Consider the following 23,633-nt stretch of genomic DNA (forward strand, 5'->3'; position numbering starts at 1 on the left):
GTTGTAGTTCTCTCAATTCATCCCATGTTCCCAATCTTTCAAACAACATCAGTTGGCAGCTGCTTTCACCTCCCCATAATTTAATTTGGAGGGACATTTTGTGTCGGGCGCAGTACTGGGCAATTTGGTCTGCATATCTGTTCCCGGCTGTCACCTCGTCATTTCCGGATCGGTGAGCCGCACACTTGACCACAGCCAATTCTTTGGGCAATTGGATGGCTTCTAGTAAGTTTTGTACTGGTTTTCCATTTCGGATAGGAGAACCTGAGGAAGTCATGAATTCTCTTTGCAACCAAAGCTGGCCGAAGTCATGAACAACCCCATAGCAGTACTGGCTGTCAGTATAAACAGTTACCCTTTTGTTTTTCCCAATTTTACAGGCTCTGGTTAGAGCAATGAGCTCCGCTACTTGAGCAGATTTAACTTCGAAAAGATAGGAAGCTTCCAGCGTTCTTTCCAAAGTGACTACAGCATAGGCAGCACTCAAACCTCCATTCTCATGTCTCAAACATGAACCATCCACAAACATTTTGAGGTCTTCATCCACCAAGGCCACTTCTCTGATATCAGGACGGGGTTTTGTGCTAAATTCAGTCAAGTCTATGCAGTTATGCTCGATTTCATCTCCTGCCTCTACATCAATGGGAAGGGGCAATAGCGTGGCAGGGTTCAGAACGTTACAACGGGAGATTATTACATTCTCTGCACCAATGAGAATCCTCTCATACTTAGTCAGCCGACTAGGGGTGAGATACTGTGTCTTGGTTCGGGTGAGCAAGATCACAACTGAATGTGGAACAAATACAATGACAGGATGTCCCATCACAATGTTCTCACTCTGCTCTAAGCTTGTACATGTAGCAGCTACTGCTTTCAGGCACCCAGGTAATCCAGCAGCCACTGGATCTAGGGCGGCTGAAAAGTAAGCCACGGGACGTCTAATCAGACCATGTTCCTGGGTTAGGACCGAGAGCGCACAATTGTCTCTCGTGTCACAGAACAATTCAAAGTTCTTGGAATAGTCAGGCATTCCTAATGCAGGAGCTGTGCACAGACAATTTCGCAATGTTACCCAAGCAGTCATACATTCATCATTCCAACAAACTGGGTCTTCCGCTCCTTTCTTTGTCATGTTAATCAAGGGTTTAGCTATAGCCGCGAAACCCACGATCCATTGTCGGCAGTACCCAACAACTCCTAGGAACATTCTTACTTCTTTCTGGGTTACTGGTAGTGACATTTCTCGAATTATTTTAATTCTTTCTGTAGTGACTTTCCTGATCCCTTTCTCTATCTGGTGCCCCAGATATTTTACTGATGTTTTGCAGAACTGTAATTTGTCTGGTGAGACCTTATGTCCTCCTTTTCCTAGGTGATTCAGCAAGGCAATGGTATCAGTGGCACAGTCGTCTTGACTTCTAGATGCCACCAGTAGGTCATCTATGTACTGTACCAGGACAGACTCTTTAGGCAGTACTAAGGATTCAAGGCATTTCTTTAGAATCTGGTTGAAAATCGATGGACTTTCGGTGTACCCCTGGGGGACACGATTCCAGACATAGACCTGGCTGTTGAATTCAAAACTGAAAAGGAATTTGCTTTCTGGATGCAATGGGATGGAAAAGAACGCATGGCATAAGTCTATGACAGTGAACCATTCCGCCTCCCAAGGAATTTGATACAGTATTACTGCGGGGTTAGGCACTATGGGACAGCAAGGTACTACAATTTGGTTTACCTTGCGCAGGTCCTGCACTACCCTATACTTTCCGCTAGGTTTCTTAATTCCAAGTATGGGTGAATTACAGGGACTACTCATCACTTCCTGAATGATGTTTGCTTTGAGCAATCTGTTTAATTCTTTTGCGACTCCTTCTTTCACTTCTGCACTCATTTTATACTGTTTGGTATTTGGGTATACAGCATTTGCTTTTATAGTTATTTTAACTGGGTCTACATTTGCCATTAGGCCTACATCTTTTCCAGTAAAATCCCAAACTTCAGGTATTACGTTTGATTGCAGCTCTTCAGGTAGATTTTCAATGGACATGGGCTTAATGTCTGTGTCGGGCCTTAGTAACATCAATTTATATAGGCCATCTTCATCTGGGGTCTGGATTTCAACACCATTTGGCGAGCAAAAGATGGTGCAACGCATTTTGCACAACAAATCTCGTCCTAATAGGTTTACAGGACTGGAATCACAGACCACAAATCTGTGCATTTCCTTGAAATTTCCTATGGAAATTTCCATAGGTTCAGTTACTGGAGTACTGATTATCTGATTTGAAACTCCCACTACTTGGATAGCTTCTCCCGAGAGGGGTAGGTTAGGAACGTCCGCTGTTCTCACAGTGGAACGGGTAGCACCAGTGTCCAACAGAAAGGTGACATCTGTCCCTTCAACCTTTCCTTCAATGTATGGTCCAGTCTGGTCTACCGGTAAGGAGGCGCCAAGCACGCACTCCTTGTCCTCCCCTCTCAGGCCCCGTCAGTATTGGTCATCACAGAGAAAAGTATCATTTAACAGGTACTGTGGAATGGGTGCATTTCTTTCATTCTCTCCTTCCCACACTTCGACCCTTTCATTCTGTTGACCCTGATTCCTATAATTCTGTCTAGGTGCGCGTGGCACCGGGGGTTGATTTACCTGCTGTTGGGTCTTTCGGATCCCCTCTTTCTGCACCTGTGGATTTAAACCATTTACGGGGACATTACCAGCCTGCAAGTGCGGACATTTATCTCTCCAATGTCCCATTTGACCACATCCGTGACAGGGGAATTTTTCCATAGCCTCTTCCCTACTCATTTTTACCCGGGGCCTGCCTCCACCCCCAGCATTCGGATTTGGAGCATTATTACTGTTAGTCATTTTACTTAACTGTTTTTCTTGTTGTTCAGCTAATTTCACCTGAGCCCACATGACTTTCTCCTTTAGGGCTTTCTTTTTGTTCTCGATCTCATCTTCGCAGTATTTGGCATATTTGAGAACATCATCAATGGGTTTCCCTTGCCAACTGATTTTGTTATCCCTAATCCACTGGGATATTTCAGGTCTCAATCCTAACACGAATCGATAACAGAAATGGGTCATGTCCTTCAGGTCCACATTATCGATTCCACTGTAAGTTTTGAAGACCTGCAGTAACCTTTCATAATAGGAGTGGACTGATTCATCACGCTCTTGGGTAGTTCTATCTATACGGGTCCAATCAGTTTCTTTTGCGGGCACCTTCTTCTTGAGGTACTGTATGACTTGCTCATACTTCCTCATTACTTCAGGTGCGGGAGCTCCAGTTATCTCGTCTCTCGCATATTCTTCACTAGGCCAATCAATTTCAATTTTGCAGTCGGTCCACAAATCTACAGGGACCACAATGTCGAAAAAACCATCCAGGTCTTTCAGAAGACATTTCTGAACTTTTATGAAGCGTTCGACCTGTCGGTACCAATCGACTGGTTTCTCCCGTAATTTTGGAAAGTCATTTGTAAATGACACTATATCTTGTCTGGACCAAGGGACATGGACATATTTTCCCCCTGGGACTTCTCTCATGGGACATAATTTTTCTGGTTTGTCAGCTTCTTGTAGGACGTACTCAGCAGTCCGTGGTCGCTCCCTGTTATCCTCCTTTTTCTTTGCCCACCTGGCTTTCCACTTGTCTAGATCTCCCCATTTCTGTGCTAAGTTTATTAGTTCTTTAATCTGCGTCTTCTTCCCTGCGGTATTCAGGTTTTCTAGATCTTTGTCTGAAAATTCTACTCTGTAGGATTTCTGTAGTACCTTGGATCTGCTGATATCTATTCCCATACAAACTGCCGTGTCCACTAATTTGTCATAGTAAGTTTTTGCGTTCCGGGTAAGGTGTTTGCACATGAACAACAACTCATCTTCCTCCCGGACATTCAATCGTTCTAAGCCCACATTCCCTGCGCTCAGTTCCTCTAGCTCTATTCTTAATTTATAAATATCTAGTGGTTTCGGATGAGGGGTTCCCTTTTCTAATTCTCGGGTCCATCTTTCTATTTCCTCGGGAGTTACCACTGTCGCACTTTGAGTTCCTGATGAAGACTCTATTAGTACGTCTTTGTTCCTAGTCTGAGTTCTCATTTGAGACATACTAGGTCCCTGCTCCCTGTTAGGCAGATCCATCAAGGAAGCCATGGACTCACATTCACTCGCTTGGTCATCAATAATGAGTGGTTCCCTTCGGGGCGGGGGCATCATCGGGGTTATGACTGGAGTTTTAGGAGTATTCATTCTGTCCCCATATAGGGGAAAAACTGGACCAATGGTTACTGGAATTGTCAGGGCTTCAGGATTTGGATTAATCTGAGCTATGGCATGTATGAGATCATTCCGCTGTCCTCTCAGGGCGTCCCTTTCCTGCTCGTGTAATATCCTATTCATGGGGGGATCCTGTATCATTTGGGGTACTAGAGAAGGATATAGATTCGGAGCTGATGGAGTGGACAAAACTAGTCCTTCACCAAAAGGGTTGTAATTCGGGACCACGGGGTCGGGTCTACTAAATCCCTCTCCTCCCGCTCTTCTCTGTTCTATCCCTGTGGAATCGGCTTCACTAACACTTCTTCTTCCTGAAGGTCTCAATGGAGTAGTTGAGCTCTGGGATCTGGCTTCTTCATTATAAGGCGGGGGACCTTTCATAAATAAGTCCTCTAAAAACTCATCTTCCGATTCACCCAGGGTTATCATGTGCCGGGTTTTCTCAGTACATTTCTTCCCTCCCGCCATTTCATTAGCTCCGAACATGGGGAATAACCCTTCTACCATCATATTTTGTCTCCACTGTTTTAATTTCTGCTCCTTGGTTTCCTTTACCATTTTTGGATACCATCGGGTCACTCCCTTGTCCATTCGGGGTCTGTCTCGCTCTAGAGCTTCAATTTCCCATTCCTCTAAAGCTTCATACTGAGTTAATCTAGGTCTGGGATGTAATTCATTCATTCGGGTCCTCAGGTTAAATAGGATTCTCCCGTTAAAAGTACCATCAATGGGAAAGGCTAAAACTCCATCCTCCGCAGTGTACTTTACCCAGTTCTCTAACCATACACAGGTATGATACCCTTTTTCTAACATCATGAAAGAGGCTGGAGTATCTGGCGGAGGAATGATCACGCCCTCCCTAGTTCGTACGGGTTTGTCAGTTTTGAAGAAATTCTTTATTTTGCTGGCAAATGACATTTTTCTCTTTCCTCCGTACATGTTGTGAGGTCTGCCTTTGCTCATCAACTCTTTATGACACCCTAGATTTCGTGGATCAGGCAGAAAATCAGGGTACCACATACACCGCTCGTAACAATCTATAAGCTCGGTGCGGAAAATGTTTACTTCGTTTGTGCTTCCAATGCTAGCGCGACTCCAATTTCTCAACAACCAATCAGTGCAGAGGTTGCAAAGGTTCTCGACCAATGGGTGTGCGGCCTTTTCGCGAGACGCGTTCTCACGCTCAGGCACTCACCCCTCCCTTACAATTTTCGGCTTCACTACACACCCGCTGGTCCAACCAACTCCAGCGCGGCACGAAGTGACGTCAGAGCAGCCCTTCGACTGTCTCCCTCCTTTACAAGGTAACGGAAACTTTGTATTTTCTCTAAGGTGCTAACGTAAATTTTAGTCAACAACGTGTAACATTCGCCATTGTGTAGGAGTGTTCTAAAGAGATAGAAAGTTCTTCTTTTACTGCAAGTAAACCACTTCTGTCTACTTTTCATACACTTCGGATAGACTTCTCTTGCCTACCCTCACGCAAGCATTAGAAAACCTGCTATTACCCAGTCTCATCCACTTCTTTCCGGGATATATACTAAGCCTGGGGTTCGTCAGCGTTTCCCTTTGCTATCATACAAGCTCCGATGACTCTATTACTCCCTTAGTGTGACCCTTACTAGGTGATATCAGACCAAGGTTTCTATCAGCAGTCCCGTCACTGTCATTCATACAGTTTTCCGAAAAAGACCTAATTAGCGCTTCCAGTTCCACTTGAACCATGCACTAACCTTTCCTCACTACAAATGACCTCAGAACGCGATGGATTCTACTCACCATCCGCTATACAATTCCCCGGGGATTTCAGACAACACTCAACAATCACACACAATTGGTTAACAAAACATATAATATTTAGCAGCAATACATATATAAAAATTATCTCAAACAATTAAAATATTTTTAAAAACAGTTGCGCAATAAAATATTAAGTATTATAATCAATATTAAAATAATTTTAGCAGCACATTTATTTTTCACGGCTTATTTTCTAACTATCTTATCTACCTATCTTACTAGTCCTAACCATTCCTCTGCTTACCAGAAATTACTGATAGAGCGCGCGGGTCACCCGGCTCACCAAACTTTTTCCACGCACTGGGCCCTGGCGTGATTGTTTCCTAATGTTCACGTTTTACTACTGGGGTGAACCAGGCGATTTCACGCACGCTCCTATGAGTAATCGGTTGGGTGATTCTTACACCACATACTATTCATGTACCTGACTTACCACAGGCACATTACTCCTGATAGATCAGGAGCTAGCAGTGGATAGGTGATAAGTGTTTTCCTAAAAGAGAGAAGATTCTACTTTACACATGTGATACCTTTAATATTACTTTAATGTGAAATGACCACAGACACCTTGATGGTTTTAAGGGTTTTATATAGTATAAGTTTAGGACGAAAATGCCATTACAAGCAGGCAAATGCAAAGTAATACATCAAGATCAATATTAAGACCAGAATGTAGCTCTGGATCAAAGTGAGTATCATAGAGTAAAAGGGAACACTATAGGGCATGAATCATAAGGAACACTTATTTAATACAGTTTACTCTATGGCAAAGACGTGGGAAAAAACCTAAATGTGTGACCTAATAATTTTATACTATTTCCTAAACCTTATGCTATCTTACTACATTCACGGCAACCATACTAAGGGAAAGGGAATAAGTGGAACAAGCTAGATGAACAGTCGGGTTTTAACAATGTCCTATAGGAAGGGTAAAAGTGGAACAGTTACTAATAATCAATTGCATGAGATTTCATTCAAAAGGACAATGGAGAATATCACAGGCAAGATTGCTTTAATCAGAGGAGGAAAAGTTTAGGGTATAGTATAGACAGACACCTATGTCAATAGTTACCTAGGTGAGAATGAGGACCAACCCTGGCCACGGGTCAGTTGGGAAAAACGGGACAAGGACCCTCAAGGATTCAGGAAATACCAGAAGGTGAGCAGGTACAGCTCATGGACAGTCAGGACAGGATACCCCTCAGGTCTGGGTCAGGACTGGGTTCACCAAGGCACGACCAACCCCTCACAGCATCGGATGTAACGCCAGCGTTACCCCCTCTTCTGCACGGAATCCGCCAATAACCCCGATTGGGTTTTCGAATCTCCCAGCAAAGTGCTTCGCTTAGCACTTAGGACTAATTTCCACCCCTTGGAGTTTGTGGAAGGTTTCAGGCAGAATGCTCCGCAGCACTCTGTATCAGGCACCTATAGAGTTCGTAGGGTCAGTGACAGGTCTGCTACTCGGACAAGTCGGACAATTTCTCTAAGCTAAGCTAGGCTATTTATACAGTTTTAAGTCCCCAAGACCACCCATAAATGTTGCAAAATGACAAAGTCCCATCTTCTGATTGGTCAAGGGAGGTGGTTTGGTCATAGTTACCACCTATACTACACGTGACATTCTCCCTCCCCCTAACCTGGTTCCCAGGCCTACGTGTGGGAAAGTACAATAGAGAAGAAAAGGTTTGCAACATTGTTGCACATTTCAGAATATAAATAGTACATCTTCAAGGGCAAAGGTGCGCCTGGAAAGGACAGTCCCCTTTTCAATGGCCAATCTGGTCAGGTTCCATTGCTGCACGTCCCAAATCTTTGGTCACATGATGAGGGATACGTCAGCATCAAGATGGATCCCATCCTCATTTCAAGGCCCTCATTTACGCGGTACATGAAAAGTAAGCGAAAACAAATTAATAACACAGAATAAAATGAATACACTGTACACCATGACCAACTACTCTTAATCCCTTATTTTATAATACTTATAGCATTAAGAGTTAGTGCAGAAAAGATGCATAGACAAAAGCGGCTTAAGATAGCATGAAGCATGATTAGTGACAAGCGGCCATTTTAACAACAATGCGCATGTGCGAACTTTTCCCTCCAGATTGCGAGTGCGTCACATCACATGGGTATGACCGACGCATGCGCAGACTGGATTTCTGCAAAGCGGCCATTTTATTAATGTGCAAGCTTGATTACGATGAAAAAACACATAGGCAGGCCTCCTAGGGACACCCGTGTGTTGGGGAAATACAAATAAATGACAAACAATCGGAGTTAGTACAGTTATGATTTAAATCGAGGTTCATGAAGAGAGCAAGTCGCGTTACGTGCGAATCCTTGCTCCATCAATACTTCATCTGATTTATATCTGCAACCTATTTAGGGCAAGCTCAGACATTAAACAGTCTACGTAGCCACGTGTACAATTCGTTAAACATCACATCATTATGCAACAAATCATTATGTACAAGTGAATACAGCCAGGGAACTTCAAGGCATCATCCCTGCTCAGGGCACCCTTGAGTACCCCAGCCACAGCCCAATGGATTGACTATTTGTGGGCAGCCTTGGGGTAGAGACTGAAGTTTGGACTGCCAGCAGGGCAGGCCTCCCTTCAGCCAGCCCCTCACCCATCAAAACCTCATCTCGAGAGCAGGCAAAACTTCCAGCCACCATCCCTGCTAGGGGCACCAGCGACTCAAACAAGCTGCACCACACTGAACTGACCATCTATAGGCAACTGTTAAATGAAGCACCGGAGTCTCGTAGGTGATTCAAACGTGGATTTATTGCAGTTTCGTATTGAAATCCTTAACACCCACAACCAGAGCCGTCCAGTCGTGAAGAGGCCAACGTTCAGAATGACGTTCAGGGAATCTTCACGACTGAAGGGCAGAATTCCAGAACACAGTACATAGAACTAGTCTCGTGGTTGTAACCACGAGACGCTTAGCCCACAGGAAACATACAGAAAGCAAATGTAATAATATAAGTATATAACAGCAACCCATGGGTAGGAACAGAAGATCTGGACCACAAAGCAGGCTTATCCCCCCCTCCAGCCAGCCCGCACCCACCTAAACCTCTCTGTAACATTCTCTGGTATCTTTCTTCTATCTCTACTTCCTTCTATTTCTATTCTACTCTTTCTATTCTTCTATTCTAGAACTCTGTTGATTGATTCTTCTCTACTATTCCTCTGAGACGAGCTGCTCTGCTGTGGGTCCGATTACTGAAATACTAAAAGACTTTAAATAAAGTCTCATCCTTATTGAAGACATTCCTGTGTCCGTCCTCTCATTCCTCTGTACATATTTTGGTACCAGGAGTGGGGTGAAGCAGATAACACATTCTGCCAACTCACTTTCTTCCGTCAACCGAGGATTCCTGCCAGCCAACGTCGGAAGCTTGACATTTTAAAGAGAAAAAAAATGCGATCAATTTCACTTTTCTCTTGCATTATTCAGCTTCCTGCTAGCTGCTTGATACTTTGTTTCGGACCCACGGCATTCACAGGGACCAGCTGGTGGTTTGTCAACTGCGCAGGTCTGTTACATTATTTATTTTTATTCTGCAGTGCTGATGACTCTAACTTCATAAGTGCTGCGCCTAGTCCAACGGCCGACGGCACCACTACCTCAGGAGTGCTGCCGTCGGCCATTGGAGGTTCGAACCTCACCTGCGCAATGGAACGTTCAGCACTGGAGAGTTCAGCACTGGAGCTGGATGTTCCATAGCTGCTAAGGTGTTAACGCTATTGAGATTTTAAGCGCTTACATAAATAACTTTGTCAGCTTGATTAATGAGGTTTTCTACTGCACAGAAAGTCCTCCAACGTTTATTTTACTCAGCGCGAGCCTCTCTTGCCTGCAAGCATTATTTAAGGGCTTTCTGCTTGATGGATGTTGCTCAGCCCTCACTCACCAACTGACATTCTCCACACACACCAGGTACATACACATTCTATTCACTCTGACATCACGCACACCAACATTCCACGCAGACATCTCACTCATTCTGGCTGAGCAACCTAAAGGAGATAAATCTAGTTACAACGCTTTCATTAACGTTTCTTCAGGTCGTGGAATAGCTTTGTTGATTCTGTCACTTAGCAGCTGGATATTGCATCATTTCTTCGAGGCAATCAATTTGACATTCTTCTAACTCTTCCTCAAGTGGTGTAACCAATGAAAACAAGTCTGTTTTACAGCAATCTGTTGCTTTAGCACAAAACAAGCAAAAGTATCATTTTGATATTCGCAAACATGCTAAATCAACGGATTTTATTGCTGGCTCGTATGTCCTCATCAAGAAACCTTTTCTTGTCAAGAAGGAAGAATCTTCTTTTCCCTTCCTTATAAAATTACAAAAATTGGTCTCAGTTCTTGTTTACTTCATGATGGGAGATGGTGGAGCAAGAATAGGCTTGTTCCTATTTCTGATGAGCAAGCTAAGATTTATAAAAAAAAACTGCTATTACTCATAATGTGGATGATTATATTTTGTTTGAAGGTTCTACTTTTTCCTCAAATGTAACATCGTCCAATTTGCATAGTAATGTTGTTGCTTCCACATCTTCTACTTCAAGAGGAAATGTGGTCTCTACTCCAACTACTGATAATATTGTTGTTGCTTCTGATATGATTTCTGCTTCAACTTCCTCTTTACCTTCAAAAAGGATTTGAAAATTACCTGTTCGATTTAAAGATTTTGTTTTATCTTAATATTTTATTTCTTTAAATGTTGCATTCTTGTACATTATTTATTTGATGTTTCATGTAATGTATCATTTATTATTTCTCCGAAAAAGGGAAGATGTGTAACATTCTCTGGTATCTTTCTTCTATCTCTTCTTTCTTCTATTTCTATTCTACTCTTTCTATTCTTCTATTCTAGAACTTTTCTTGATTGATTCTTCTCTACTCTTCCTCTGAGACGAGCTGCTCTGCTGTGGGTCCGAATACTGAAATACTAAAAGACTTCAAATAAAGTCTCATCCTTATTGAAGACATTTCTGTGTCCGTCCTCTCATTCCTCGGTACACTCTCCTAGCAAGAGGAAACACGAGGAAACATATTGTTCCTTTGGGTGATAATGGTAATTTATTTAACTTTACTCCCGTCCTTAAATATTGGCCTTTACCAGAATAGGGCATCAGTGTTGGGATTTTTGCAGCCTAAGTGTGGTCTGTTTTGTTCAGTGGTAGCAAAGACAAAGACAGTGATAGCCGTACAACTCAGGCTTATAAACTAATTGGCTCTCCCAATAACCAATGCCACGCAGGTAGCCCACCACTGCTGGGAGCTGTGCTTTTCGCAAAGGGGAGAAATAAGACAAATGAGCAGAGGGGAGACCGCACCTAATTCCATAAGGCTAAATCCAAACGGGACTCTACGATCCATAAATGGAATCCCTTTACTATTTGCGGGGTGCTCTTTTCAGCCAGGTAGTTCGCTTTGGAAGGCCTGGGGTCCCTTCAGCTGCGTTGGACCTAGCGTGATGAGTATATTGGTTTTGGGTGGCTCCATGAGGGTCACCTTCGGCCAGTCCTGTGTTTTAGCTCCCAACACTGTGCCTAAGTAGATGGTTAGCCCATACCGCTATGCATTGACACTACAAGTCCCAGGATCCAAAGGGCTGCTAACTTAAAGAACTATAACTGATTTACAGAGACCCTCATAGCTTGGTGCCACGTGGGGTATTACGTATCTGTACAGTCTGTGTGTTCACGATTGAACTTTAAGCCACAGTCAGATTGGAATTGCTTCGCTGTGTGTATGTATGTACCATATCCGCGTCCTCGGTTAAATATAGTAAATACTAATCATATATTTGCATTAAGAAGTAAGCCTTCAAAGCAGTTCAGAGCAGAGATCGCTCTTGAACGGTGATCGTTTGTGGTTATGTCGAACTCCGGACATGTCATAGTGGAATTTATGATAACATCTTGCTTTTAGGTACTTAATTTTGCCGTGCTGTAGTCCTGCAAATAGTTTAATGTCTGTGCAGGGTTGAAGGCTGTATCAGCCAGATTGGGATTGGAACCAGTAACTAACTGCAGGGCGCACATGCATCTCATCAACGATTGCGTAACTCACCGGGCTCTGGATAGTTAATTATTTATTTGTCTCCGTGTTTCCTTCAGTGTCGTGTACCAGTGTGTGGCCAGTGTTCTAGGTGGCCTTATTTAAGATATAGCTACCATCAACACCTATTTTTCCAGGGGTCATTGAGATAGCGCAGATCGTTCTGTTTTATCGTATTCCAGGTAGGAGCTGTTAAGCCTGCCTTGGCGTTTCAATCTCACACCACTTTCATCCTGAGAATGGGGTCAGGCCTACAAGTTCCAGCATGCAAGGTGACACGAATGGAAAAGGTAGAGGTGTTAGACCTTCACTCTCTCCCCCCGGTGCATGACGGGACTTCATTTGTTTGTGCCTGTAACCACTTTCTGTCAGGAAGTGGCCCGTATTATGGCCCCCATATTGATACAAAAGGTTCACCACACTCCTGATGTAAACAGGCGCAGCTGCGTCCTAGGCTCTGGGACCAAAGAGAGGTGGTCTTGCAAGTGCGCCCCACCCAACGGTGGGAAACAGCGAGTGGAAAAATTACGACTCTCTCATAACCAAAGTGCAACAATACTTTAAATGTCAAGGGACCCAGTGTCTCGAGTATACTAAAACTCGTGTTTGCCTTTTGCTTTGCTGTGTTGCAGTGAGAGAGCGAGTTCTAGCCAACAAAGTTCATACAATCGACATGCCTGAAAAACGAAAGTTGAGTTTAGACGTCCAACTGCTAGAAACCGAAGAGCACTGTGGTGTTAAGCACCATCGAACCCGAGACGTCCCGGAGGGTGACCCTGTAAGTATTAAAAAAAACATACTTTTGGTATTTGCATATGAGGTCTCTGTACGTTAGGAGAATTAACCGCTATGTTGTTTATGTTCTTTTGCTAGGAACCCATGTCAACCGACGAACCTCAAGAACCAGGTAAATAAATATATGTATTTTTGGTTCATGTTACATACCACGTTTGTAAGTTACACACCTGGGCTTCTTTTCTTAAGCTTGAATGGTGTCGCAGCAGCAAACGTGAACTTAGCCCTATATTTGATAGCGTAAAAGTGATACCACAATATGGAGCCTAATCCAGCAGTGCTTCATTTATTCAGATTTCGAGTTTACACAAACCTTCACATTCAATGAGTTCACATGATTCTCTTTTTCACACCGTGGTTATTCACCACATCAGGCATGGATTTGGCCTAAGGAAGTAAGTTGGATACCCCTGATGCAATTTTCCCTGTGTACTCTTGGCATCGGTTCCTGGTTTTAACTAGGGCTGGGCGGTAAATTCCGTTCCGCTTGCGAAATTTGCAGAATTTAAGTAATTTCGCATTCCGCAGAGAATGCGGAATTGCCCAAAATTCCGCCATCCGCGGCTTCGCAGAATTTTTTGATTGTTCGCGCTTTCAAAATTAGTGTTTGCAAGATATTTCTCCCCGAGCAAGCAAACCACATTCGCAAACAGGAAAAAAGCATCACGAACGGGCGGAACAAGGAATTCCGCACGTTTGCTGTACTTTTGTGTGCTCGCAGAAATTTTTTACCGTTTTGCAGAGCTTTGTGTAGCACGACTACGCAAATTCAGCCCACCCCCAATTTTCACCCCTACGCTGCTACGCTACCCAGAATCCCTTGCAAACCTCAAACTTTGTCCCAAAAACACATATTCCTCATATTTCTGTGGTGGAAAGTTCTGGAATCTGTGTGGATCCCCAAAATTCCACCCACCCTGCATTCCCCAAAGACGTCCAAGAAAAAAATGACACCTCTCTTGTGTGGGTAGGCCTAGTCCCCGCAACAGGAAACGGCCCAAAACGCAACATGGACATCGCATTTACACAGTGAAGACTGATCCTTTTTTTGCAAAGGGCCTAGCTCTAGAATTTGAACCCTAGCTCTGCCTGCACCTAGGCAAACCTAGCAAACCTATACATTTTTGAAAACTAGACACCCAGGGGAATACAGTATGGGGTGACTTGTCTGGCTCTCACCAGGTTCTGCTACCCAGGATCCCTTGAAAACTTAAACATTTGTCCCAAAAAAACCCGCATTTTCCTCACATTTCTGTGGTGAAAAGTTCTGGAATCTGCGTAGATCCACAAATTTCCTACCACCCAGCGTTCCCCCAGGTCTCCCGATAAAATTGGTACCTCACTCATGTGAGTGCCCCAAGTACCCGCGATAGACAAGGGCCCAAAACGTATTGAGGAGACATCAAAATGACCTATCGCAAAACAACCTGGTTTTGCAAGGTGAATCAGCTGGGTTTTCGACCCCAAGCTCGGCGGCCATCTTGATAAATCTACCAAACCCACACATTTCTGAAAACTAGACACCTGGGGGAGTCCAGCAAGGTATGGCTTGCGTGGGTCTCCCAATGTTTTCCTACCCAGAATCCCCTGCAAACTTCAAAGTTAGCTGAAAAAAAATCACGTTTATCTCAAATTACACGTGGGAAAGTTCTAGAATCTGCATGGATCCACAAATTTTCTACCACCCAGCTTTCCCCCAGGTCTCCCAATAAAAATTGTACCTTACTCGTGTTGGTGGGTCAAGTACCTGCAACAGGCAAGGGCCCAAAACCTATTGAGACAACATCAAAATTACCTATCACAAAAAAACCTGGTTTTACAAGGGGGGTCCCATGAGTTTTTGACCCCAGGCTCGGCGGCCCTCTAGGGAAACCTACCAAACTCACACATTTCTGAAAACTAGACACATGGGAGAGTCCAGGTAGGGATGGCTTACATGGATCCTCAACGTTTCCCTATCCAGAATCCCCTGTAAACCTCAAACTTTTGCTGAGAAAAATCTAAATGTTCACACATCTCTGTGTGGGAAAGTTGTAGGATCACCGGGCAGACACAAATTTCCTACCACCCAGGGTACCCTCAGGTCTCCCGATAAAAATGGGTACGTCACTTGTGTGGGGTAGGCATAGTGACTGCAACAGGAAGTGGCCCAAATCGTACTGTGGAGACTTCAAAATTACCTATAACAAAACTACCTGGTTTGGGGGAGGGGGCACCTGGTTTTTTGGCACCGGGCTCACCGCCATCTAGGGAAACCTACCCAACCCACACGTTTCTGAAAACTAGACACCCTGGGGAGTACAATGAGGTATGGCTTGCGTTGATCCCCAACTTTTCCCTACCCAGAATCCCCTGCAAACCTCGTTGAAAAAAGAACTTTTCCCTTACATTTATGCATAGGATTACCATGCTGGCACACATGTCCTGCCACCCAGCGCTCCTCTTGTTCCCCCTGTTAAAATGATACCTCACTTGTGATGGTGGACCAAAGGCCTCTGACTGGGGAAGAGCCCAAAACATAGGGGTTAAGGATATCGCACTGATAATTCTAAGCGCTACATTTTATAAAAAAGAAGTTTTTAGCCAATTCTGCATTGGACACCCACACAAGTGAGGTATCATTTTATTCGGGAGACTGAGGGCAACACTGTGGGGTAGGACATTTGTGCCGGCACGGTGATCCCAAGCACAAATGTAAGGAAAAAGTGTTTTTTTCCAGCTAAATTGAACTTGAACTTTGGAAAAAAAAATCCCTGGTGGCTAGAAGGCTGTCTGCCCCACCGGGGGGGGGGCAGATAAGGTGCTATTACCCCAGAAAAAGGGTAATTTTGCTGCAGGGGGTGGGAACATTGACATGCCCATATTGAGCATACCCCACCCCTATTTCACAGTTAAAAAAAATAGCTGGTATCTAGTGGGCGGATTGGGGGCTACTGCCCCCATCTGAATTTGGCCAAAATAAAATGGGGATGAGCAAAGGCCTTTGCCCAAGGGGCTGCTCCCCCCTCCCTGGTGCCTAGTGGGTGGGTCTCTGCTTGTGGTTCGCCCTCCTGGGGTGATCCCCAGCAGGGACTAGGGAGGGGTACCATTGGAGAGGGGAGATTCTCCCCTTTCCAATGATACCTGTTCAGTGGGCTGAGATAGCCCCCTGAGCACGTAGAAAGCAACACTGAAATAAGCCTCTTGGCTCATTTCAGTTTCGGTTTCACTGAAATGACGTCTATGCGACGTATGTGCTGATCGTCATTTCAGGGAAACCATGAAGGCAACCTCAGGAAGCTCTTCCTCAGCTCCTGAGGATGTTGGGGGTTAAAGGGAATCACTCTGGTGCCTGCTCCATAAGGATTCCCTGTGCCCGTGCGAGCAGCTCATTCATTTTGGTTTTGTCCTTTCCATTCTGGGATTTATAGCCATGTGAAGCCATTGGAGGATGTGGCGTAACGGCAGAATTGCTAAATTTGGAGCTGGGGAGCCAGGTTCGAGTCTGCGTCGACTCAACATCCTGTTATTCTGAGCGGTCACTTAATCTCCCCACGCCTAAATAAAATGAACGTGTCTTTGGGTAATGTAACTAGTGTTCTTGGAAAGTGCTCCAATACCTTCAGGTCAAGTTTGCGCTATTTAAAACTGTAATAAAATAAAAGAAACCTAGAACTACAAGTCCGAGAATGTTAAAACAAGACACATCCTGTTCTAGTCTAACTGCCATGTCATAGCCCAGGAAACTTGAGAGCTCTGTATTTGTAATGTTTTTGTGCAAATTGTGGCTGTGAATACAGAGCTTTCAGGATTCCCTTGTCCAAGTGTGAGTAGCTATCCTGCAAGGATTTTGCTTTTGCTTACTGTATTAATAGGACTACAAATCCTAGATTGCAAAGAACAAAACAAGAAACGACAGGATTCTCATTCATTAAACTGTATCATGAGAGCTCTGTGAATATATGAATTCCAGTAAGGTTTGTAGGAAGTTCCTATGGCGTATTGCCTGTGACCGGTTCTAATCTGTTTTTCAAATAAATGTGTTTATATATATATATATACTTAAAATACAGGTTATATAAAACCGAACATTTGCTTGAAAAGTTATCAGGGTTTGCCGATCCCGCACGTGGCTCTGCATTTTTCAACTTTTGCCTTTTTCTGTTTTTATTCAGACAGTGCAACGTCAGGAGAGCACATCACAGAGGAGTCTGACTCCATACTTGTCATCGTTTCGGGAGCGCAGATTGATGAGGACGTTTTGGAAATGTACTTCGAAAACACAAAGCGATCAGGTGGCGGACCTATCAAGCAAATGTGCTGTGATCGAAAAGGCGTACAGATCACCTTTGAAAACATTGAAGGTATTGTATCTTGGGATAGAGGGGTACAGCACAGACCACTTGAATTGTGTGGAAAAGGCTACTTTCTTGAACATATGTAGATCACAAATAAATTCCTAGGTAATCCATCCGCCTTATGAAACTAAAGTCTTGCATCACATCAAATGAACTATCTAATATCCTGCCCCCACACCGTAACTATCTCCTTCCTATTGTACTGCATTTCAGCCAGTGGTCGAAGTGGGGGAAAAAAAGTAAGAGAACTGTGGGCGAAGAATCAGAGGGCAGGAATAACCAGAGGATTGGGTCAGTGGGCGGAGTCAGAGGTGTGGCCAGAAAGAGCAAAGCATCCAAATTTTTAATATATGCTTGGCATTTCACTGACCAGTTACAGCTTACTGCGTCATTTAATTCAACCAATGGATAAACATGTTTATTTAAGGTTTAATAAGAGTTATTGACATTAAAATACATTCACAAAGTGGGATACGTTCCCAATCACAGAATGTCCCAAATACGCTTAAAAGTTGAATCACAAGCCATTTGTCTCTGAGCCATGGCGTTTCTGTCATCGGCACTTCTCCCTTTTTCCCCAAGAGCAGTTCAAACATGAATGGCAAAATATCCAAATTTGCTAATTTTTCCACATAATTATGGCTTTGCCATAATTGCCACGTAATACATCATCTGCTGCATAATCTGACGATTTTAACTAATAAATTGTTTGCAGCTCAAATTGATCAAAAGTTACTAGTGCTGCAAAGTGGACGGCCCTTTGCAAAGGTTGACGGGACACCTTTCTCACTGCTGCATTTCTATGTTAAACTGGTACTAATAAGGCAAAAGCTTTGTATAGAATGTTAGTATGTGTAAAAATGTCAAAATAATAAAGTAGCAGAAAATATACTGCATTACACTGCAGCCTTTTTTATGCTGCATAATTTAGTCAACACTGCAGCATAATTTTGTCCTCCATTGCTGCATCATTCCGATGCCCCCAAAGCAGGTAGAACATGTAAAAGAGCTTGTGCATGAAGCAGAGAGACCTTGAGCTTTGCAAACTTAGTTTGGTGTGTGCAAATCCTGCATTGCCGATCCCTGGTGAGTTTACACTACTACTGCTGAACCAAGTCCAATGGAGGTACCAAAGGGTGTGGTGGACTGACCTCACTGGTCCTGTGACCTCAGTGACCGAGTCAGGGTGTGCAGCTTTGGAGGCCTGCCCCCAAGACTGGAGGTGAACTTCAGTATGGATTGTGGTAGACAGGCCTTCAAGGTTAACCCACACTTGCCACCACTAGGGGCTAGGATCTACCTGCTGGTGCTAAGACTTCAGGGCTTCTAAGGCCTAGCAAGGCCTTTTAAGGTCTAGCATGGGAATGTGCTGTCTGATGGACTGATCATGAAGGCTAAACCTGGTTCCCCAGTACCAAATTTGGCAGCTCTCTCATAGTGCAACATCCTCTCCCACACTGAACGTTACTGCCCCACTGAGAGAAACTCGCCCTGCCTTCAGCTTAGCTACAACCCAATTGTGCCCACTATAAAAACTTGGATGCGACTCAATTCAAATTATGTTTTCCAATCCACCCATCAGCCAGGTATTGAAGTACCTCCAATAATGGTGCACTTCCCCACCCCGGGAAAGCAATGTTGTTCTGGCCACTTTGCGACCACTCTGTCTTTCTGTATTTAGTTATTTATCATATATTAAATCTTTTATTTCGCTTTGTCCCGAGGCTGCACTTTATAATACGACATTTCAAGTAAAAAGTGTTTTTCTGTTTTGGGATCCATTTCACAGGGGGAAAAATAAACGAAAGGAGAGGCAAAAGAGGGAAAGAAGAGTTTCTGGAAGTCACGGTTTTCAGCAAGTGAGGAGACGGAAAGAGAGGGAATAAGAGTAAGAAAGAGCGAGGGCAGCTGCCAGCAGCAGAGCAGGAAACAACCGCCAATCAAAACCCAAATTTGCCCCACACCCCTTTGCGCTTCTTGCCGCGCCTCCCACTTGATGAATAAGTGCCCCACCCAAATGGCCACATCCTCCGCCGCTGGGCCAGCAACAGAATCTGAAACAGCAGTAAATATTCACACAGCATGCCCTACCTCGCTTTCATCCTTCCCAGAAACATGCACATATCTCTGAAAGCAGTCAGATGACCAGCACCCCAATCACATGATGTCATCAGGCTTCCATCCACTATTGCCAGCTTCGGTCGCAGGGCTGATACTGAAAGAATGTGTGCCAAGCTCCGAGGGGGATCTCCTAAGGCCTTAAGCGCTTTGCACAAAAGCTGTTACAAGTACCCCTATCCTGTGTCTCAATCCATCGCCACTAGGCACCCCATAGCGCGATACCCACCTTTCTCCCCAAGCCACCGGGCAGTTTTCGGGCACCAGTAAAATCTGCTGCACCATGCACCTACTCTTTGTTCTCTGATCAGACTTAGAACTACGCAGCCATATCCCCATCCTGCCCTCCCTTCTTATGACATCCTCCCACAGCACGCCCCTTTGGCCCCTGCATCCCAGCAGTTCCAACACCCAGACCGCGCAAAAGAACATCCTTGATATTAAGGAGGAGAAAAAATGGGCTTCTCCACCCCCTGGCGCACCACAGGCACTTACTGAAACACATTGCAAAATACCTGCCATGTTAAGGGCCTCCTCAACCTCACCAAGTGCCCCCGTTGTCTTGTCCAAACCTCAAGCATCCTCTGTCCTAATTCCCTCTTGGACGGGGCATATCCCCACATCAATTTACCCCTACAGGCGATGCCCACTAGTTTTCCAGTAATAGTCACCTGTGACAGACTCCTCTCTGTCAAGTCCAATATAACCTGTCCCATGTCCTCCGTCCTGTGCAACCCCTCAGGCCTGCACTGCACCTCCGACGCCAACATTTCTGCTAAGGCCTGACTGTATGCTCACCATGTCGACTCAGCTAAAGACCCTACCACCAGTTACACCATTCTGTGTTTCCTGCTGTCCACAACTGCTCCGGCATGGGTGTCTTGCACCTCGGCCAAACCACAGAGTCTTTCCCACTGTGAACGAGACAAAGCAACAACAATATCTCGTCCATCCCCGGAACGTGCTGTGCCTTGAATAAGATAATCATTTTACAGGTAGCACAGCACAAAAACTTGCAGCAGTTTCAACACCTGTGCGTACCTAGCAGACTGTCTATTCATAATTTGGACCACAGACTTGTTGTCCACACTGAACAGCACACTCGGGTATGCCAAATCTGCTATGCTACCCACTGGGTGACCACCACAACCAGATGAAAAAACTACAAGAACGCAATGCTCCTGCCCCCTGCCTTTAACTGTGCAGCCATTCTTCTGTGCACCAACACCCATACCGATAAAAGCCAAAACCCAAACCTCCCGCTGCATCTAAGAAAAACTGCACATCCCAATCCATTTCCTCCCTCATGTCTAATGAATTTTTATTGATGGCATTTAAGGAAAAACTCCACATCCTGAGATCTTCTTTGACCCTTGCTGATGGGCACACGTGTTGATGCAGCAACATGAATCCTGACAAGGCCAAACCCTACCTTCTACAAAAAGTTCTCCCTGCTCTGACCACTCTGCATGCAAAGTTTAGGTACTGTAGCAACACCTGTATCTCCCTGATTGTCACCTTTTCTTTTGCCAGCATGCCTCCCACTAACCTCTGCATCATCTTCTTTTTGGACCAGTCGGCAATCTTGCCTCCTTTGTTTGAGAATCAATCTCAATCCCCAAGAAGGACAACACCATATCTGGCCTCACTGTCTTCTCTGGTGCTAGAGGAACACCCAAGTCATTCATGAGCTCTTGGAAACTTGCTAGCATCTGGTGGCAGCCTGCCAAGACGGCGCCCCCTCAAAGAAAAAAAAATATCCAAGTAAGTGTCACCAGCTCATGGCCGGTGTGCCACGCGAATAGCCACTGCAGAAATTAACAGAAACACTCAAACAGTGCACATGATACTGAGAATCCCATTGGCAGGGCCTTGTCCACTTACCGCTGACCCAGAAAATGGATGCTGAATAGCTCAGAATCCTCCGGGTGCACTGAAAGCAGCCAGAAAGCTGACTTCACATCACACATTGCCGTTTGTGCCCTTTTGTTGGCCGTCACCACCAATACCATGGCCATTTCTACCACTCAGGATGACACTGAGGCCATGTCTTCTGAAGTGAATCATTGACCTATCCACCTTCTGAGCAAGTGAAATGCTGTATCAACTGAAACTGCACTTTTTCCTTCTTGGACACCACACCAATTGGTGACACAATCAAAACATTCATTGACCAGTCATCCAAGGGGTCTACCAGCCGGCTCAACAGTACCTCCTTGTCTAGCTTATCCTGCACTTCCTGCTTGTGTTTCTTTGCAGACCGCAAATTGTCTACCCATCTCCTACCCTCAGCACTTGTACTCTAAATAAAAACCCCACCAGAACCCATCCTGCAAAACACATGCCTCGTCCGGCTGATCATAAAAGCCCAGTCAGTAATCCACAACTTGTTCATCTTAACCGGTGTATGAGCCTTTTGTTCCAGATCCCTATGCCCTCTTTCTCCCTCTGTTTCCAAATGACTGCAGCTGCTGCTGTGCCCCCATGGCCACCAGCATATGGCTGCCACTACCCTGCGTTCTGTCCTAGGTGCCCACTCACAGCCCTGCAGCAATATGAGGGTGTGCTTTCCCACGCACGTGGACCACTTTTGCCGGAAGTTGCATTACTCCCTTATACGTAAGCCTGTGTTGTAGTCCCAACAGGCTCCACATGTCCCGCTCTGCCCCTTTGCTGCATTACCCACCCTCCCCGGTAGGGACATCCCTGAAAGGGCTGATAAACTATCGTTAAGCCACTGGCCATAAAGATAGTCTTCTCAAACTTTGCTGGGCCCATAGTGTGCTGCCAAAGGTCTGTGTCAAGCTCCCACCACTTTGGCTTGGGATCCCACAATAAACATGCCCAGAACTTCTCAACATACTGAACCCAAGCACGCCCCCTAAAAATAATTTTAGCTTTGCTTATAACATTCATCACCACGCATTACTCCAGCACCTTCTTGCAGTAGACACTGGTGTATATCAAGAACACCACGGTCCAGTTCTCAAATGTCAGAGGCACCCTCAGCAGCTTGGCTAGCTTAAAGAGGGGTCCTTCTTGGACCCTTGTTTGGAGCACAGCTCCCTGTGGAGGAGCTTGAACATTTCCACATATTCCCCTTTACATATTCTTTCTGTAGTAGCTAACATCAAATGTGCCCCAAAGGCCTTCGTCATTCTTCAGGCTTTCCAGTCCCTCCTTTTTGTCAACTTTTTTCATCTTTACTTTCTCTGGCATCCTATACTGGTACCACCAAAACTCTCCGTCTGTTTTGCTGGCTCCCCTTTTGCGCTCCTTTTACCTCTTGAGTACCTACCCCTACATCTGCTACATACCCACCCTTACGCAGTCGCTCGCCACCCCCCCTTTTTACCCTCGCGTCCACACCTGTGGAAACCATCACCGGACCCATGTGGATACCTGGTCCTTACCTGGCTCCAAGCCTAGTGCCTGTACAAATGCTTACGTCCTCACCAGTGGGCTCTGTGTCTTCTACTCCGTACTCTGTTGTGCCTCGCCATTTATCGTTAACACACTAGACACTAACTCGTCAGCATAACCCCCATCCCTCAACTTTCCTGAGCCCCTATATGGGCGCTTCATTGTCCTGCACTTTGCCTTTCTCCAGGCTGTCCTCCTCGTAATCCACCATTGATTCACCCAGAGGGTCCTTTACCAAGTTGGGTGGCAGCTTGGTCATGCCGCTGCCCTCTCTGCCTCCAGTATTTGCACCCCCGCGGCTGCACCCATTTACGTTCCGCCGCCCCTCCCTCTCACTTCAAAAACTGTGTTTCGCTGCCCTGCTTCCATTTTGGAGCCGGAGATACCCCACATGTGCTTAGGAACTTACCTACTCTACAGATAAAAAGTGGTCTGGGATCCGATTTTAAGATGTGCAAGTCTTCCCAATGGTTCCGTGTTCCGAGTTGCCTACAGATCGGTTTTAGCCGTTTGGACCTAGGTTGCACATATGCTGGACATGTGAAAAGCGCGTGATCAACAGACTCCACTGGTGGCTTCCATCCTGGACAAGGGCTCTGGCTTGAGTCATTTAAGTGCCACTTAGCTGTTACCTCTCCCACGGGCAGAGTGCCAAACCTAAATTGGTCATATAGCATCCTGTCCTGAGGGGCCTGAATTTGGTCTAGATATGGTTCCAGTAGTCTGGCCTGTTTGTGGACATGGAATTCTGTGGTGTTTCCCCTGGTTGAGCTTGGA

The 23,633-nt window shown here is 45.1% G+C and overlaps 1 protein-coding gene across 1 annotated transcript in view; it reads left to right on the forward strand.

Annotated features, from left to right (window-relative positions):
- Positions 1–23,633, forward strand: part of LOC147732881 (protein mono-ADP-ribosyltransferase PARP14-like) — a 1,341,877-nt gene that overhangs the window by 108,486 nt on the left and 1,209,758 nt on the right. The window contains exons 2-4 of the mRNA XM_086957426.1: positions 12,816–12,961; positions 13,057–13,090; positions 17,133–17,321. Of these exons, the coding sequence (XP_086813552.1) occupies positions 12,816–12,961; positions 13,057–13,090; positions 17,133–17,321 (369 nt within the window). The remainder of the gene's footprint in view (positions 1–12,815; positions 12,962–13,056; positions 13,091–17,132; positions 17,322–23,633) is intronic.

The sequence above is a fragment of the Lissotriton vulgaris genome, chromosome 2_1 (genome assembly GCF_964263255.1).
Source record: "Lissotriton vulgaris chromosome 2_1, aLisVul1.2, whole genome shotgun sequence".
NCBI lineage: Eukaryota > Metazoa > Chordata > Amphibia > Caudata > Salamandridae > Lissotriton > Lissotriton vulgaris.